Here is an 18,858-nt window from a genome sequence, read left to right on the forward strand (position 1 = left end):
CGGCAATTTCGCCCCCTTATTTACCTGACACACAAAAAGTGCAACTACGTTTCTTCTCAGGCTAATAATTTTTTAAATCCTTGAAAAGAAATCTGTTGTTAATGGTGGTGCTTGCAGTACCCCTATTGACACTTTCTGTACAGGTGTTCGCAATTCGTATTGATGTGCGTGATGTCGAAGTACCGTAGCTACTCTTTTAAGCTTCTTCGTCGAAATTATATTATTATATTTTTTTAAATAAATTAAAAGACTAATTCGAATCACGATAAGTTTATCCACATGGTAAATAAAGATGGTCTATTTGTATATAGGTTCACGATGTTAATCGTAGTATCTAAACAAGCAAATACAGTCGAACCCCGTTATCTTGAGCCTAGCGGAATATCGAGATATCTTCGAGATATCCGGACATTCGAGGTAACAAGAAAAGGACATCCAGACAGATCCATAGCAATACGATTGCATATGCGATATACTACTATATGTGAATGTGGCTTTTCAATAACCATCCTCGCTTATCTACTGAATAATATGTATTCTATAATGATATAGAATTGAAATAATATACACTGGAATAGCGAGGATGTGTAGTACCCTATATTTTATCTTGGAAATATGTTCATATGTGTCTTACAGAAAATCGACTTATTAGAATATAATCGATATCATCTTATATTCCTGTTTCTCATTAATCGTTGAGTAAGATTAGGGTGATTTTAAGCCCTGCAATTTGTAATAGTGTTTATGAATTAAAAAGGGTAGAAATAATGAATTACACATTCAATTGGGTTTAATAAAACTATTCTCATTGAATGTGTAGTCAGGATTTCTGATGTAGTAGTATTCTTATGACAGTCCTCGGAGCATGCTATTTTCCCTTCCGCGGAGCCCTTACTGCATGGTAGGCTATAGCCCCAAATGAAGCAAGGCTAGATTTTCCAGTGAAACTCACATCTCACTGGAGCTCCTATTCAATTTATATGTAGTTGCTTGTTGCTTATCAAAATTTGATACTTCAGAGACTCAGCGTTAGTCTACAACAGGATGTTAAACAAAACAGGGTCTCAATGGCATGTCAGGTGTTGACTGCATTTTTATTCATCGCAAGGAACAAAATTCCTTCTCATCACAAAGGGAGCCAGATGTTGCTCTTATTCAAAGATAATACTCGGTGATAATGGTCTAATGTAAAATCACTAGTTTGAAACGTCTTTGGATTCCCACGAGGTATCATTATGTTCTGTCAGGGTGGCCACAGGTACACCCCGGGGTGCCGGAGAATGACCTAACAAGCGCGAAAGGAATTTCTTAATGACCTGTGACAAATCTACTATGACGATATGAGACTAAAGAGTAAGGATCTGCATCACTGAGAAGGTCAAATAATGTCTCGCAACAGGTCATCATCGCGGTATTGTGCAACAGTTGAGTAGAGTCACCCCATAGTGGCCCATTAGTGTAGAATTAATTCCACAGTACAGAGCGTGAGTCCTGTCTTGCATTGTAAACAGACAACCAGCGACTACAATAGCTGGTCCTTATACAATAATAACACACCCGTTGTCCAACTGTTATTAACCACAGACAATCATTGGCTAGCTATCCAGCCAGTCTTATACAATAATCACACGCCCGTTGTAAAACTGTAATTAGCCATAGACAATCATTTGATAGCTATCCAGCCAGTCTTAAATTCGATCGTGGAAATACAACCATGACATACATAAGATGAAATACGGTAAGGGCGATTCGCAGCCTTACGCCGAAAAGCGTCCACAACAATACACGGCATTTCTGTTGATGGGGAAAACCAGCATGGTGTGATCTGCCAACTGCTGCATAAAAACGAATATCCTTCAGCCTCAATGTGTGGACCTCGATTTAACACGTTCAGCGAGGACAGTGAGCGTCATTTGTTGGTTGTCGTCTGCTCGAGTCGTGCAGGAAGACGCGAGCTGGGGCTGCTGATCGGCTAGCAGACGACACAGCAGCCATGGCGAACGTCGGTATACCCTTGCTGGCGCTGGAGCCAATGTCCTACTGTCGTGTGAAACAATATTACATATGGAAAAAGGAAAACGGAAAGGTATGTACATTTTAATGTTTACATTCAAAACGAGTCGCTTACCAGCTCAGTGACCTGCTTTCTTAATGCTCGGAGCTATCAATGTCAGTTGCCGATATTCAGTCACAGGTGGCGTGGTAATAACGCTTTAGTAGAGCCCCTGGTGAATATCAATGCCTCCGCGCTTAAAATGGTGTATGTAATTAATGTCGTCTGTTAACTTTCTGAATGGACAACTTTTAACGTTAACACTCTAGTCCGTGTTATTGTCAGCATCTGATGGTACAATCAACAGCCTAGCTTGGGTCACGGGGTACAATGTCACCGGCTCGAGGACCATATCCACGTTTTATATTTATGCGTATTAAAACCTGTTCTGCTTGTTTTGTGTTTATTTAAATCATTGCATAAGGGTGCAGTTTAGCTACAGTGGAATGGATGCAGAATACAAAGTATCTTTCAGTTTCATGTCCATACAGTCCGTCTCCACTCCCACGTGTCATAGTGGGAGGTATGTAAACATGGTTAAATGATGAAATATTTTACTTGTATATTTATATATATGTATACTAGTGAAAATCACTCTCGTGAAACCGGTTGAGTAAATTATACAGCTCATCTTCGGACTCACGCACGCACGCACGCACGCACGCACGCACACACACACACACACACCCACCCACACCCACCCACCCCAACCTCTAACATGCTTAAATTCTAAGTATGCCTAGATTATTGGGATGTGATGTTTACGTTGTGCTTAGGCTGTGAGAAGAGAGCTCATTTCCTATGTTTAGACCCTAAACATGTTAAGACAGAAAACACCAAATGCGTATGCCGTTTTAAACACATCCCTAAACACAAAGATTTAAACACATCCCTAAACATATAACATATCTTGTATGTGGTTACAATCTAAACACATTTTTGTGTTACTTTGTAATCATGGCAACGTCAATGTAATAATTACATAATACGTTTCTCTTCTAGTTGCTCGTATTTAAATTCAACAGCTCATTTGTGTAAATGAGTATGGCGATGTTTAATGGCAATAGATGACACCGTTCTTTACAAAAAAACACACCCCATAACGTGTATACTGTATACAGGGCTACAATACCTACGAAACATTCGACGCGATTGTAACTAATCATGCTACCGCCATAGCTTGCAACATGGGAAAACAGTAAACTACGGTTATAACGAACTCGAAGGGACCACAAACTTTAGTTTGTTATAACCGTAGTTCGTTATAAGCATATATACAACATAACTAGAGCAAAATGTCGGGACAATAAAATCAGCTCGTTATATCCTTCAGTTCGTTATAAGCGTGTTCGTTATAAACGTACTTTACTGTACATATAATTGGAAGATCCAACCTCTGTGTATATAGAAACACACGAAGATTCCCACTCACAACACTGCCTGATGAAATGTACATAATAATTATAATGTCACCCCCAGTGCCTTCTTTCTCCTACCGTCATAAACCAAACTATATATCGTCACCCGATACATTGTCTTGTCCACTGTAGGTCAATATACCACACCAACCAGTTGTCCCCAATTATGTACGTATGTTTGGGCAAGTTAAGGTTGCAAAGTAAGGGCTCCGCCCAAGTCGTATGTTGCGAGTACTTGTCAAACATGAACGGAGGTCAGGTGTGGTTACAATACCTCGCTAGTTGTAGCCTGTCACAAATCTAACTGTGATTGTTAAGTTGTTATTGCGAGGGGTTATGCGTTGCTGAATTGACAATGCTTATTGAAAGAAGGTTAAGAGATCATGGCTTACATATAACTAGGTTAAGCCTTGTCAATATAGCCCGGAGTGATATGTGAACCCGATATATAACCGTTGTTTCGTATGAGACAAGTCGATTTAACAGTACAGGGGAATACGTTCACTGAACATTTACTCGATACAGTAAACTACGGTTATAACGAACACGCTTGTAACGGACTGACGGATATAACAAACTTTTTTTTATCCCGACTATTTGCTGTAGTTATGCTGTATATATGCTTATAATGAACTACGGGGCGGTCGTGTAGCCTAGTGGTTAAAGCGTTCGCTCGTCACGCCGAAGACCCGGGTTCGATTCCCGACATGGGTACAATGTGTGAAGCCCATTTCTGGTGTCCCCCGCCGTAATATTGCTGGAATATTGCTAAAAGTGGCGTAAAACCAAACTCACTCAACCACTCACTATAACGAACTACGGTGATTTCGAACTAAAATTAGTAGTCCCTTTGAGTTCGTTATAACCGTAGTTTACTGTATATGGTTTAGGCTGATGGACATTTGAGGTACTGATACAAACAGATTAATTGTCCGCACTGTGTCAAATTACGGCTGTCCGTTTGTCTGGAAACACGGGCAACTCGGTATGTTTTCAAGTAGGGTAGCCGAGTGGTTAAATCGTTCTCCCATCTAGCCGCAGACCGGCTTTGAATCAACTAACTATAAAAGTCCAGTTTCCACCCTTGCCGAACTAGGCTGGAATTATGGAGTTATAACTTGGCTGGAGTAACAAGTCTATGCATAGTCCAATCAAAATCACGTAACGAAATCGCAATCCGGTTAGTAAAGGAATCTTATTGGTCAACAGGGGGACATAGAAAGGACATAACTCTGAATAGCCACTGGTGGCGCTACGATCGGGCACAGAAATTCCAGCCTAGCTCGGCAAAGGTGGAAACTGGACTTTTACAGTCAGTCAACTCCCCTGCCTCGGGAAGTTGTGTTCGATGCATTCATTTAAGGGCCCCAATTCGTCATGGGTTCGAATCTCTGGTCGTCCCGATTATGTTTCTAGGTTTGTCAGCACCATACCCGTGCTTGTAGGTTTCATCAAACTGGTAAACGTCTGAGACCAACATCATGATCAAAGCTTTCCTTCCTTGTTAAGCTGACTCGCCGTGATATAACTGGAATATTGTTCATAGCGGCGTTAACCCCAAGACACTCACTCATATCGAATCAATATCAAACACATTCAAACTGAATGCAATTAACCCGGTGCTGTGGAACGCTGCTGTAAAGGACATTCCAAGTGATGAATACATTGCGCTATCCGAACCGTCAATCACCACCAGATTGACGACGTGTCCCATACCGTAAGCAGTTATCAATAACGTGCGTGATATGTTAGTCTCCAGTCAACAGTAAACACAGAGAGATTTCCGATACCGTTAACGACGTGCCGGCCATCTGGCGTGCTGGTCGTATCTTTTGATCTTCCGCTTGATCAGTTTATATAACTTGTCGCGTTATGGATTGAATGCTTAGTTATATTTCCAAGTCACTTAAAATTAATATGTAGTATTTAATAAGAAATATGTCCGAATAAACATGTCAATATATAAGGACTACTTCGTGGTCTGTCCTCTATTTCTGTATAGAATTAGACGCTGTGATTATATAGTACAACACCCTTGGAGATACCTGGTTAGAGTTGGTCCCAGCAACCAATGCTGGCCGTTAAAGGCGACCAAATGGATCAGGTGGTCTGACTCCCTGACTTGGGTTATTGCGTCATTGTACCCCGAAGGTGTGGATCGTCTGGTCCAGGGTCCATTATTAAAAGATCGCCGTAATACATCTGGAACATTGCTGAGTGCGGCGTTTACCATATATGAAACTGAGACATCGTCCCTGTGTAATTGGGGCGGTCGGGTGGTTAAAGCGTTCGCTCGTCACACCGAAGACCCGGGTTCGAATCCCCACATGGGTGCAAAATGTGAAGCCCATTTCTGGTGTCCCCCGCCGTGATATTAGTGGAATATTGCTAAAAGTGCGTAATATCATAATACTCACTGACAGACTGTGTAATTGTGTAACCATTAACTGCAAGACATGCTTGACAGTGGTATCAGGATCTATACCGAAACGTCGCCTTTATAGTAAATAAGGAAGTTGTTTCTGTCTTTACTTTGTCATCCGTAAACTTCTAAGTAATGCCTATAAAACAATTGAAGACTGTTTAAAACACAGGCTCTCATTAAGCTGACATACAAAGCAGTGTTTTAATAATTTACACGAAACACGACTACGAATTCGTCAGCGCTTGTTTTCATTTTTTGCTATACAGTTTTGTTATTATACCCCGCCCAACGAAGTTGGTGGGGGATATAGAAACGGGCTCTGTCCGTCCGTCACGTTTCGTTTCCGGAGCATAACTCAGAAACCGTTCAATTTTTTTTCATAAAAATTTGCAGGTCTGTCAAATACATGCTGAACTGGTGCCTTTTGCTGTTTAGACATTTTAGAAATTTTAATTTTTACGTTTCCATGGCAGCAAGATGGACTTAGGTTCTGTGAGGGTAGGGTTCGTTTCCGGAGCATAACTCAGAAACCGTTCAATATTCTTTCATGAAACTTTGCAGGTTTGTCAGGTATATGCTGAACTGGTGCCTTTTGCTATTTAGAAATTTTAGAAATTTATATTTTTTACGTTTCCATGACAGCCAGATGGACTTAGGTTCTGTGAGGGTAGGGTTCGTTTCTGGAGCATAACTCATAAACCGTTCAATATTTTTTCATGAAACTTTGCAGGTCTGTCAAGTACATGCTGAACTGGTGCATTTTGCTATTTAGAAATTTTAGAAATTTATATTTTTTACGTTTCCATGGCAACAAGATGGACATAGGTTCAAAACTCTTCTTTTTTTTACAATTTCCACCTCGGTTAAAAAAGGTTAGGGTTTGTTTAGATTTAATTATGTAATAAATTCTGCAACAGGGGCGGGGGATATAGCCACGCCAGTGGCAGATTTTTTGCTTGTATTTATGTCACAATCAAAGGGGTTAATATCGTGTGAGTATTTCTGCTGCGTAAGCAAGTTTGTAAATTCACACGTCTGAACTTTCACCTTCGTTATAAGCTTATAAATGCAAGGTCACATGAGTCTGCCATTCAAGTTTTTAAACCATAGCTTCAATGTTTGTCGATATATAACCCAGCACTAGCTCTATAAATCAGTGAAGGGGATGCTGTCATGAAGATATTCTTCTGTTGACAAACGTAACCTGAATGAGGCTTTCACTGACGGCTGATATCTGCCCCGAGATATACAGACTTGCAGGTCATGCTCCACTGAGGAAAGTAAATTATGTCCGCTAAAAGCCGCTCATTGGCTGCCACCCTTGGCTGATTGCTGCCATTGATGACTCATAGTTGTCGCGCAGAGCTGACTGACGTTTTATCTGTTTCATGTGAGTGACTGGAAAGTATTACCGTATGTAACTCGATAAACGTGTTTAGGATTACTAAGATCGTGTTTCACTAGTCTTGTTTGTGGCATGAGTGTAATATTATTCGAAATGTGAGTTAAATGTGGTCTTGTGAATAACTGAACACACACACACAAACTCACTCACTCACGCACGCACGCACGCACGCACGCACGCACGCACACACACACACACACACATACATACATACATACATACATACATACATACATACATACGAAGAAGACCCGTGAAAATTCCTAGGTAGAATAGGTCTTCAGCAACCCATGCTTGCCGTAAAAGGTGACTATGCTTGTCGTAAAAGGCGACTAACGAGATCGGGTGGTCAGGCTCGCTGACTTGATTGATGCATGTCATCGATCCCAATTGCGTGGATCGATGCTCATGATATTAATCACTGGATTGTCTGGTCCAGACTCGATTATTTACAGACCGCCGTCATATAGCTGGAATATTGCTGAGTGCGGCGTTAAACAACAAACCAACCATCCAACCAACATACGCAGAAAATGATTCTTTGCACAACAATTCATAGTTTTATTTAAGGTAGCATGTGTTGTTACAAGTTTTTCATCAGACAAAATCAATAAGTGACAGCTTCAATCAATGTACATTTGCTCTTAAAATACACAGTATCACAATTTTACTTTAAACGAGATGACGTGCCAAGAAAGATAGAGCCGCTCTTCATTGTGTGGAGCTTCAGCTGGGATATGTCGGATTACATTTAGGCAATGATTTCTGCATTTCTCTCTCTGAAATCACCATTGGGTTGTCAACATTCTCACAGTTAAGGGGGCACGGGTGGCCCAGTGGTCTAAGGCGCCGCGATTCGCTGTGCAGAGTTGCGTCCCTTGGGCACGCCAGAAACCTATGATTGTGGGTTCGAACCCTGGTTCGCCCCGATTATGTTTCTAGGTTTGTCAGCACCATACCCGTGCTCGTGGGTTTCACCGAAGTGGTAAACGTCTGAGACCTGCATCACTTCGGGCTTTCCTCCCACATTAAGCTGACACGCCGTGATATAACTGGAATACTGGTAAAAGCGGTGTTAAACCCAACTCACTCACTCATAGTTAGGTTTAAAGAGAGGCGGGGGATTATGTCTCAAAACGTAAAGAATTCAATATTTTATTGGTCATCCAGCTTTTGAACTTCTCCCTCCACAATTTGACAACCATGTATCCAATGTGCTCTTCCCATGTTTCGAAGCAGAGACTGGTGGACAGTAATGTACTAGTATACCAATACCGACGCACATGGGAACTATGCGCTGTTATTTTGCCCATTCTAAGATGATATATAATTCCGCATTTAAGCACTGTTCTTATAGCATATTTTATTGTCTTACTCGTTGTAGATGCTTCTACTGCTTATGTCTTTATATGGTATGTATTCACTGGGTATCCAGGGTGGGGGGATGCAGTGTGTGGCACCCGCTTATTTTTCCGACACCTTACACTTATTGAGTGATTGAGTCAGTGAGTAAGGTTTTACGACGCTTTTAGGAATATTCCAACAATATCACGGCGGGGACACCACAAACTGGCTTCAAACATTGTACCCATGTGGGGAATCGAACCCGGGTCCTAGGGGTGACGTGCGAACGCTTTAACCACTAGGCTACCCCGCCGCCCCAATTACACATTAACAATGTCTTAGTTTCATATATCATAAACGTAACGTCGTGACGTGGGTCTAATGTGCACCCCTGTTTGAGAATCCTGGAACTGCCTCAGTGTGTTTACGAGTGAGCCGGAGATGGAATGTTCTGTATACATACATCGCAGGCCATGGGCCTATTAGTGAACCCAACGCGCTCCGCCCGTCCTAACAGAGGCTGTAATGACATTGATCATACTTATGATACTTAAACACCATTATTATTTGAAAGCAATGGCAGCTGGGACATGGCGATGTATCGTGCACTTAAACAGAGATAACTGCTTTTGTATACAGTGAATAAATTAATGGTAGATACAGTAAACTACGGTTATAACGAACTCAAAGGGACCACTGATTTTAGTTCGTTATAACTGCTGTTCGTTATAAGCATATATATATACAAAAATGAGGTAAATGTTCACTCGGTGTACATGTAATATATGATAAAATAATAAAGTCCACGTTAGTCCATCATCTTCTTTATATCAGTTTCATATATATACAGCATATAAACAACAAATAGACGGGATCAAAGAGAGTTCATTATATCCGCCAGTTCGTTATAAGCGTGTTCGTTATAAACGTAGTTTACTGTATACAGGTCAAGGAAAGATTTTGGAAGATCAAACACCATGAACATACGAGGTGTTAAAAAGTCTTGCAACATTAATCGTGATATTACAACAAGTGTGGGGGAGTTTCTGGCATATGGTAGTCAGTCAAATGCTGATTACTTGCTGGCACATTTAAAGATGTTCCCTTTCGCGAACACCACAGTGACACCACAGACTCTCTGTGATCCAGTCATATAATTATGCCTCCATAATGAATTTCAGCAACTTGGAGCAAAGTTAGAGCAAGGAGAGATCGTGTAGTCTTTGACCAACAGTGTGATTTAAATTATTTAAATCATAGATATCGAGATAGCCAAACTTCGACCCTTCCTATCTCGATAGCTCACTATATATGATTTAAATAATAATTTGAATAACACCATTTTTAGTGAAAACGAAACCCGATATTCTCACTCACAACTTATGCCAAATTTGAGTTTATCATTGTGATTTAAGTGTGCATGGACGATGAATCACGGCATGATTAACCATCACAAGTTGACGAACGAACTCCACTTGACTGTTTCCCGTCCCCGCGTGTCACTGCAACCTTTGACCTCAGTTCAGCTGCTAAAACGGAACTAAACGTTGTTGTTACTTGAATCTACGTTATTCACCCAACCTTTGGTATATCGAGGCCAGCTACCAACATCATGTCGCGATCTACGTTCAAAATACACATTTCTCCCAAATTTCAGGTCAGTACAATTTAGTTCATATTAGGACGTGTCTTATGATTAACGTATTGCTTACGAATGAGGAAGTAGAATTTATTTCCGTGTTTGGACATGCAGTCCATGTGTGTTGTGTTTTATAATTAATCAAACATTTGGTAATAGGTCCTTCTCAACCTATGCTGGTCGTACGAGGCGACTCAATGGATGGTTTGATTGTGTGTCATCGTACCCCGACTGCGTGGGACGTTGTTCATAGTATCAATCACTGGATTGTCTGGTCCAGACTTGATTATTTACAGGCCTCCTTCATATAGCTGGAGTATTACTGAGTGCGGCGACTGACAAACAAACAAGAGTAATCGCTTAATAATTTGTATTTTAACGCCGCACTCAGCAATAATCTAGCATAATGACGGCGATCTGTAAATATTCGAGTCTGGACCAGATCTATATGACGGTGGTCTGGAAATAATAGAGTCTAGACCAAACAATCCAATGATTGACAGCATGAGCATCGATCCACGCAATTGGGGCACGATGGCATGCATCAATCCAGTCAGCGAGCCTGACCACCCGATCCCATTAGTCGCCTCTTACGACAAACATAGTCGCCTCTTACGACAAGGATGGGTTGCTGAAGATAAAATCTAACCTTGGTCTTTGAGGGGGTCGACTGAATGGAAACGTTTACAACGTGGGACAGTATATAGTTTAATCCTCTAACATTAATATGATGTACCGTTATATAAATGAAATACAGTGAAACCTCGTTAATACGAACACTGATCATCGGAAAACCTCGCCGGCGGGACGTTACTACCTGGAACACTTGCATGTATGAAAAGGGTGATAGTGACCCGACGATATGGACTGCACAGTGACAAAGGTTCCGTAAACATGTTTCGTTAATCCGACATTTTGTTAAAGCGAACCCTTTCAGTAGGACAATTCCGTCTGGATTAACAGGGTTGCACTGGGCTGTTTTCGAAGCGACGTCAAACACCATGTCACCTGTCTCATATGGATAATCATTTTACCATTTAGCACATTTTATTGTGCTAACAAAACCCCGAAGAAGATATTTCAATGTCTGTTGTATGTTTCAACAAAGATAACACTATCAACAAGGAAATCGGAAACTGACAAGGCCGCCGTTCTCCAAATTCGGTGTATGTTTCACAGATTACTGCGTTAACATCCCGACTTCGAACTAGCTACGACGTTGGATATTTAACCACCAAGGAATGCGGATCCCCGACCCGAAAGAACGCAGTATTTTAACAGAGCATCCGGAGCATTCCGGTGTGCGTGCGCGCGTGCGTGCGTGCGTGCGTGCGTGCGTGCGTGCGTGTGTGGCATATGAAGAGTTTGTTCAGAAACAAGCCCAAAGCGATTAGTATGTTGTCAGTGGGGAAGAAGATAAAGAGTTTATCTTGTGGAAAATACCAGACGTCAACATGTTTGTGTTAATAGTTAGAATGAATAGATTGTTTGGTGGAGCTCGGTGTATATAGTTAATTTGATAATGGATATAGCTGGAAAAAAAGAGATTGTTCTATAAAACACCCCATCCCCCGCCCCCAGCGAATCAATGGATGCTAAAGGCCACTTTTACCCACTGGTACTGGTGCTGCATACCTTTAAGAATTAGGGAAACCTTTACAAATCATCATTGAATTAAGATAACACATGGTTTCATTTCAATGAGAAAAAACTTGGTTCTTTTCAACACTTGCTTGTTCTTGACGTACTTTGTACAGCGACGATTGAGTGTGTGAGTGAGTACGGTTTTACCCCGCTTTTAGCAATATTCCAGCAATATCACGGCGGGGGACACCGGAAATGGGCTTCACACATTGTACCCATGTCGGGAATCGAACCCGGGTCTTCGGCGTGACGAGCGAACGCTTTAACCACTAGGCTACCCGACCGCCCCTTGTTCAGTGACGATCGGCGTAGATGTTAGACTATGGTGTGTCAAAAGGCTGATTTAGACGTTTTCCTGATTAGTAAACAAGAGCCGAGCTGATACTCCAAGATGTAGGCAAAGGCAGTTCAAAGTTCAAAGTTCAAAGTTATGGTCACGGAACTGTTCACAGATTGTTTCTGTCGAAGTTCGAACGATCGTCCTGTTCACCGTACTTATGTACTCAATCATGCCATAAGGCCAACGCGCCGAAGACCCGGGTTCGATTCCCGACAAGGGTATAATGTGTGAATCCCATTTCGGGTGTCCCCCGCCATGATGTTGCTGGAATATTGATAAAAAGCGGTGTAAAACCAAACACACTCACTCACTCCAAAGGCCCACGCCCTGCAAGTTACACAAGGAAACGAAGGCTTGAGGTCAGTCATGTGACTCCGATAACTGTCACAACAATGGAGTATCCGTTTCGTTACTTTATAATTGCAAATGTCAGAGGGCCGCACTGGGTCCTGTCCCCCTTACCCTTACACAAATGCGAATAAATCCCAGTCAAGACGGTCTGTCTTATTCTCGTAGATATTGTTATTGAATTTGTATAACTGACAATATATTGGCCATGATCAGTGTGGGACGTCTAAAGCACACCTCTTTAATTCACGCAACAGAAAACATTTTAAGATGACAGTTTATTTTTAAACATAGACATTTAGACATTTACACCCCGTAAAACATGTGATTATTGAAAGGAAATATATCCTTATGGACGTTTCTTGTTAACGTGAAAGGCTGTCTGATCACTAAAAGCTTATTGGTAAAGACGTTGTCCGTCTCGTGACACCTGCTGTTGAGTTCATATTAGTGCGTGCAGCATGCATGTCTCGTGCAGGGTGATATATGGTCTATACATAAGTGTACATATTGACATTTGGTGTTTATTGACATATATACATGTATGTGTTTGATTAGACTTACATTTAGTCCCAGAGTAAAGTACTTAAAAAATCTTCAAAACAAAAAATATAAACCACATAGAGCCCAGAACGATGCTTAATTTGTCAACACTTGCCAAATGATTTTTAAACTTGATTTGGATTCCTTTTACACCGTATTCTCTAGGGTAAAAGTCCCACCAATAGTCTCCACATACTTGTAACGATTGCCCTCGTGGGAATTCCGGGTACAAATGGCCCCTAGCAACCTATGCTGGTCGTAAGAGGCGACTTAATGGTCGGATGGTCAGGCTCGGTGATTTGGTTGATCGCCTTTCATCGTACCCCGACGGCGTGGATCGCTGCTAACAATACCAATCACTGGATTGTCTCGATTATTTACTGACCGCCGTCATATAGCTGGAATATGGCTGAGTGCGGCGTTAAACAACACAAAAACAAACCTAGAGGAAGTAGGCTAATGTTTATGTTGTGTGTGTGGGATACGTGTGTGTGTGTGTGTGTGGGGGGGGGGGGGGGGGGGGGGGGGGTTAGACCACGAACCGTGCCAGGATTCGCTGGTTCTGTTCCCCTTGTGTGTCATCCTTGAACTGTCACACTTTTAAAGTTACTGAACATAGCAGTATGTTGTAGGCAGTAAAGTTATCTGAGAGAGGATTTGATATTTTGAACCCTTCCTTTGCAAAAGTCCTGGATCCGCCCTTGATGTAGACGTTATTTCAGGCATGACGGGATTTTAAACTATGAAATACTATTGATAATGTGATTTAGTAAATATTATTTAATAAACCTTGATACCTATCATTGTTGAGATTCATACAGCCTAGACTACATCCAACACAACCAAAGTGTATTCAACGTCAACTTGCCAATTTGTGAGGTCTTTGACCAAGAAATTTATCTTAAGTCAAGGCGTGTTTGTTTTATTGTATAAATTATATCTGGCTATGAAACATGGTTCATATCTCAGCGCCTGCCTATCTCCGTTGATATGTTGTGCATGCTCTGTTAAGAACTTGTGCACAAACAAAGATCATTGTTCAAGGAAGGTTTTTTGTTAATGACGTCACATTCACGATAACTCGGATTTTACTAACGCTTCAATCTCATTGTTATAACCTTTCGCCATGTGAAGACTCGACTATCGAGCAGTATAGTTTCCATAACGCTGTCCTGCTACCAGGATCATTGACCAGCCACGATCAAGTCACAGCAAACATTGGAGTTATGATTGTGATAATTAGAATAAATATGAAGAAATATACACACAAATTAGATCGATAATTTTGAGCAAGACGTTGTAAAAGTATAACTGAACAGGCGCAATCCGAGTCGTGCCAGGATCCGATGACAGTGAATTGGAATTCCAAATTGGTAGTGTTAATAGGTGAAGATGTCATATAGCTGAAATACTGCTGAGTGCGATTTTAAACAACAAACAAACCAACAAACAAAACACACAAAAGCAAAACAAAAACTACTTTTAAAAGCGTATTCGCAGACTTGACCAGAACAGTGGTCAGTAACCAGAGCACTTCACAACACTACCGAGCATCTTTTCACGGGTATCAGATATTGGAATCATCGTTTTCATGTTTGATTGGAAGGACAAAGCACTACAGGTGTACGACACATAATACTAATTGCATTTATTAATATGTTTTCAGGGACAAAACATGTCCGACCGGAAGTTCATAGACGAGGTGGTCAAGGCTCACAATGAGTACCGGTCTCGCCACCAGGCGCCGTCACTCTCCCACAGCAAAGACCTGTCATCGACGGCGCAGAAATGGGCGGACCACCTGGCTCTCACAAACACATTCCAGCACAGCAACGCCTCTTTGAAGGGAGAACCATTAGGCGAGAATATTGCCATGAAGTGGTCATCTCGACCTGATGCGTACACAGGTAAACTTATGTCTCATTCTGTAATCCACGTCTCATCGTTGAATGACGCTTATGTGGTAGCCAGATGACGTTGCGGTGCGCTTGTTTAACGCCGCTCAGAATCTGGACCAGACAAACCAGTGATAGATAGACAAACGTCCATACGTGTGTGTGTGTGTGTGTGTGTGTGTGTGTGTGTGTGTGTGTGTGTGCGTGCGCTCAGCTGTACCAGGATTGCACATATTGCACAACCAGTTTTCATTCGATTTTAATAAATCAACTCTGTTCAAATTCAGATGTACAATAAAACAATAACGCGCCACTTAAACACCAAAACATCATGAAATGCAATTGAGGAGAACAATGTGTCTTATAATTATGGAAGCCTCTCTGTGTGTTTGTTTGTTTGTTTAACGCCGCTGTATGTCGGCGGTCTGTAAATAGTCGAGTCTGGACCAGACAATACAGTGATTGGCATCATGAGCATCGATCCACGCTGTTGGGTTTCGATGACATTCATCACCCAAGGCAGCGAGCCTGACCACCCCATTCCGTTAGACATAATCGCCACTTATGACAAGCATGGGTTGCTGAAGACCTATTCTAACCAGTTTATGCATGTAATACCGTCACATGCCACATGTTTGGAAAGAGTGAGTATGGTTTTACGCCGGGAATCGAACCCGGGTCTTCGGCGTGACGAGTGAACGCTTTAACCACTAGGCTACCCGACCGCCCCCAACATGTTTGGAAACATCCGTTAGGGGTGGATCACTCGAAATTGATTTCTTAATGTAAGGCCATGGGCTCAAAACGCAAGGGCTCACATATGAGGTGAAGGCCCCAGTATGTAATGTGGGACCTGGCTGACTGCACTTTCAATACGGTTTGTCTAGTCCACAGTTCAGTACATAGGAACCGTGGTGAAAAACCACGTAGTAAAACAGCATTCACTCACTCACAACGATTATAGGCTAAGTCAAATGATATATTGCATTATTGAACCACACCATCTCAATGGATGTATTGGGTATTCAGCAATCCATGATTGTTGTAAGAGGCGACTAACGGGCTCGGGTGGTGAGACTCGCTGACTTGGTTGATGCATGTCATCTTATCCCATTTCCGTCGATCGATGCTCATGATATCAATCACTGGATTGTCTGGTCCAGACTCGATTATTTACAGAAATATTGCTTGGAGTGCGGCATTAAACAACAAACAAACAAAACAATTGACGTGTAATTGTGATATTCGTGTTGTGGGAACGATATTGTTTCTGATATGCCATGACAATACTCTTAACGATAGACACGTTAAAGTTGAGAAGAATACCTTGAATGCAGTGGAGCTTTTACTCTAATACATTGGAACACCTTTGCAGAAATTCTGTGATAGAATAAACGGTCAAACAAATTAAACGATGGTTCTCATGAGATGTGAGACTTTTTGGGGGCAATTCCTCGGTTAGTCGATGTCAGAATATAATTATTAAAAACTTATTTTAAAACCTTGTCTGTCAAGTAATATCAAAGAAAGGATAAAATGATTTGCTTTTTTTTGGTTTTAATAATGTGATTAATATTTATGGCACGTCGTGTTTACAGGTCAGGAGGTCACTGACCAGTGGTATAGCGAGGTGAAGATGCATGCATTCGGCGGAGAACCGCGAAGCTTGAGCTCAGGTAAACATCGCATATAAAACATACATTGCGTGCGTGCGTGTGTGCGTGCGTGCGTGCGTGCGTGCGTGCGTGTCACACATCACGTCAACGCATCTAAAGTAAGGAAATACAGGTCACGGCCAAAAAAACTTTACCGTAGTAATTTAAAAAAACACACTCACTAAGATAGATGCATGAAGAAAAAATGTATTGAAAAGATCAAAATCTCAACGAAATCACCATTGGCAGTCATACAGCAGGTGAGGTGAGGTAGCAAAAACAAACTTTCAACGTAATGGACAAAGGGTATACACATCTAAAATCATGTTCAGTGACACGTCACATTAACGAGACACGGAAAAACTCTCCAGCGTCACGTGGGATACGTCGCCATTCTTCGTGGAGAGCCTGGATCAGTTCTTGTCGATTGGCTGAAGGCTGTGGTCACTGACGAACACGACGATCCATGACATCCGAGACGTCTTCTATCAGCTCTCAACAGACAGAACCGGCAGTAATGACGACCCTCTGTACAGCCCGGGCCAATCTCAATCTCTGACGGCGATGTTGCGCTGTCAATAACAGTCGCGTGTAAGGTCTGTAAGCCATAATTCCTTGAACACTGAGTCGCCTGGCCACAGATTGTCGACTAACTATAAGCCCTTAGGCATTCGTCGCTGATCACGTCACTGTCAGGAATCGATTCTGGAGACCCAAGTACCGGGCTTCATTGGGCGTAGTTACCCTGGGTCTGCCTGATTTGGCCTGTCTGATGATCAATTTAGTTAAAGCAACATGGGAGCAAGGAAATGTTCAAGCAATGCTGGCATGAGTGGCCCCCATCTGTATTATACCCAGGGCCCGCTCGCGTTGTTCGGGTGTCAGTCGTAGTATCTTTGGGGTGGGATTTTATCGGTGTGAGTGTCTTACTTGCCGTCCGTATCATATATATATATATATATACCCTTATTGTAGGTGTAGTTTCGGCTGCCAAAGCGGCACGAGTTTTTCGCCTTTTCGTATTTCTACAAAAACAGATGCCGTGGACGTGTATCACTTTCTGCATAGAGCATTTTTGTGTTTGGACGATGTGTTTTGCATTGATTTAGTTTCAACTTGTGTTTTTAAAGTTTGCAATTTTATTTATGAAGTGGTATAATTTCATTTGGCCGTCAGTATATATTAGGTAACTGTCTTGACGGCAAACTAAAATTCTATTGTGATGAATACACTGGACCCAACAGTCCCCACACCCTCATTTCATAGGTGACGTCACTCTCTCCATCACTCTCTTCGGTATGTGAGTTCAGTCAGTCGAAGTATGACGTCAATGATACGACGCTAAAATAGCCGTCCAATCAAATAACTCTCATGAGCGAGATATATTCTGTGCTATGTTACCGATATGAGAGAGGGAGGTATTGACGTCACTTGAGGTCGCTGTGATGACGAATGAGTCAAGGGTATTAATTGTAATAACACTGAAATAATACACTTGAGAATCGAGGATGGTCGCTGACGGCCTTGACGTGTGTATCATCTTCTGCAGGTCACTTCACCCAGGTGGTGTGGAAGGGCAGCAAGGAGGTAGGGGTGGGGAAGGCCCAGACTCGGGACGGGAAGATCATTGTAGTAGCTAACTACCGCCCAGCCGGCAACATGATGGGGGACTATGCCAGGAACGTCCTCCCTCCAAAAGACGGCAAAATTGTAATCAAAGAGAAAGCACGTGAGTTAATGTTATGCATATCATCAATGTATAAATCAGATGGATAAAAGTTGTTATCTATAAAAAGTTTCATGTCTTCGCGATTTCGTTGCAGCATTTGTTTTTGATTGATTTCGTATAAGAACTGTAACAATGGTGCTAAAGGGTCAGCATCGGGTCTTAGCAAGTTTGGTTCAAGTCGATTTATCCCTCTCACCCACATTTCATGATTTGTACAATTCAGCAGTTAACGGTTAAGGTAATTACGCAGATTCAACGTCCCTGTTTCACTCTTGGCATACAACGTCTAGACCTAGACAGGAATAGACCGTAGAGTATATTCACTCTTTAAGTGATGAGCGCATGAAGAAATGTACACTTTGGGACTTTTGATATGATAAGTAATATTGAGGGGCAACATGTTTTTTAGTAGAAACTAGT

General features: G+C 41.8%; 1 protein-coding gene across 4 annotated transcripts in view; it reads left to right on the forward strand.

Moving 5' to 3' along the window:
* Window positions 1-18,858, forward strand: part of LOC139459728 (uncharacterized) — a 44,514-nt gene that overhangs the window by 17,652 nt on the left and 8,004 nt on the right. For 2 of the 4 annotated variants that reach the window (XM_071241374.1, XM_071241375.1), the window contains exons 2-4: window positions 14,826-15,066; window positions 16,653-16,730; window positions 18,259-18,438. In XM_071241374.1, coding sequence (XP_071097475.1) covers window positions 14,835-15,066; window positions 16,653-16,730; window positions 18,259-18,438 — 490 coding nt within the window. In that variant the 5' untranslated portion in view covers window positions 14,826-14,834. Of the gene's footprint in view, window positions 1-1,808; window positions 2,087-10,227; window positions 10,303-14,825; window positions 15,067-16,652; window positions 16,731-18,258; window positions 18,439-18,858 lie in introns of those variants that run through there. The other 2 variants (XM_071241371.1, XM_071241372.1) reach the window with 2 other exon arrangements.

This window comes from Haliotis cracherodii, unplaced genomic scaffold (genome assembly GCF_022045235.1).
Source record: "Haliotis cracherodii isolate W230 unplaced genomic scaffold, xgHalCrac1.p SCAF_13, whole genome shotgun sequence".
NCBI lineage: Eukaryota > Metazoa > Mollusca > Gastropoda > Lepetellida > Haliotidae > Haliotis > Haliotis cracherodii.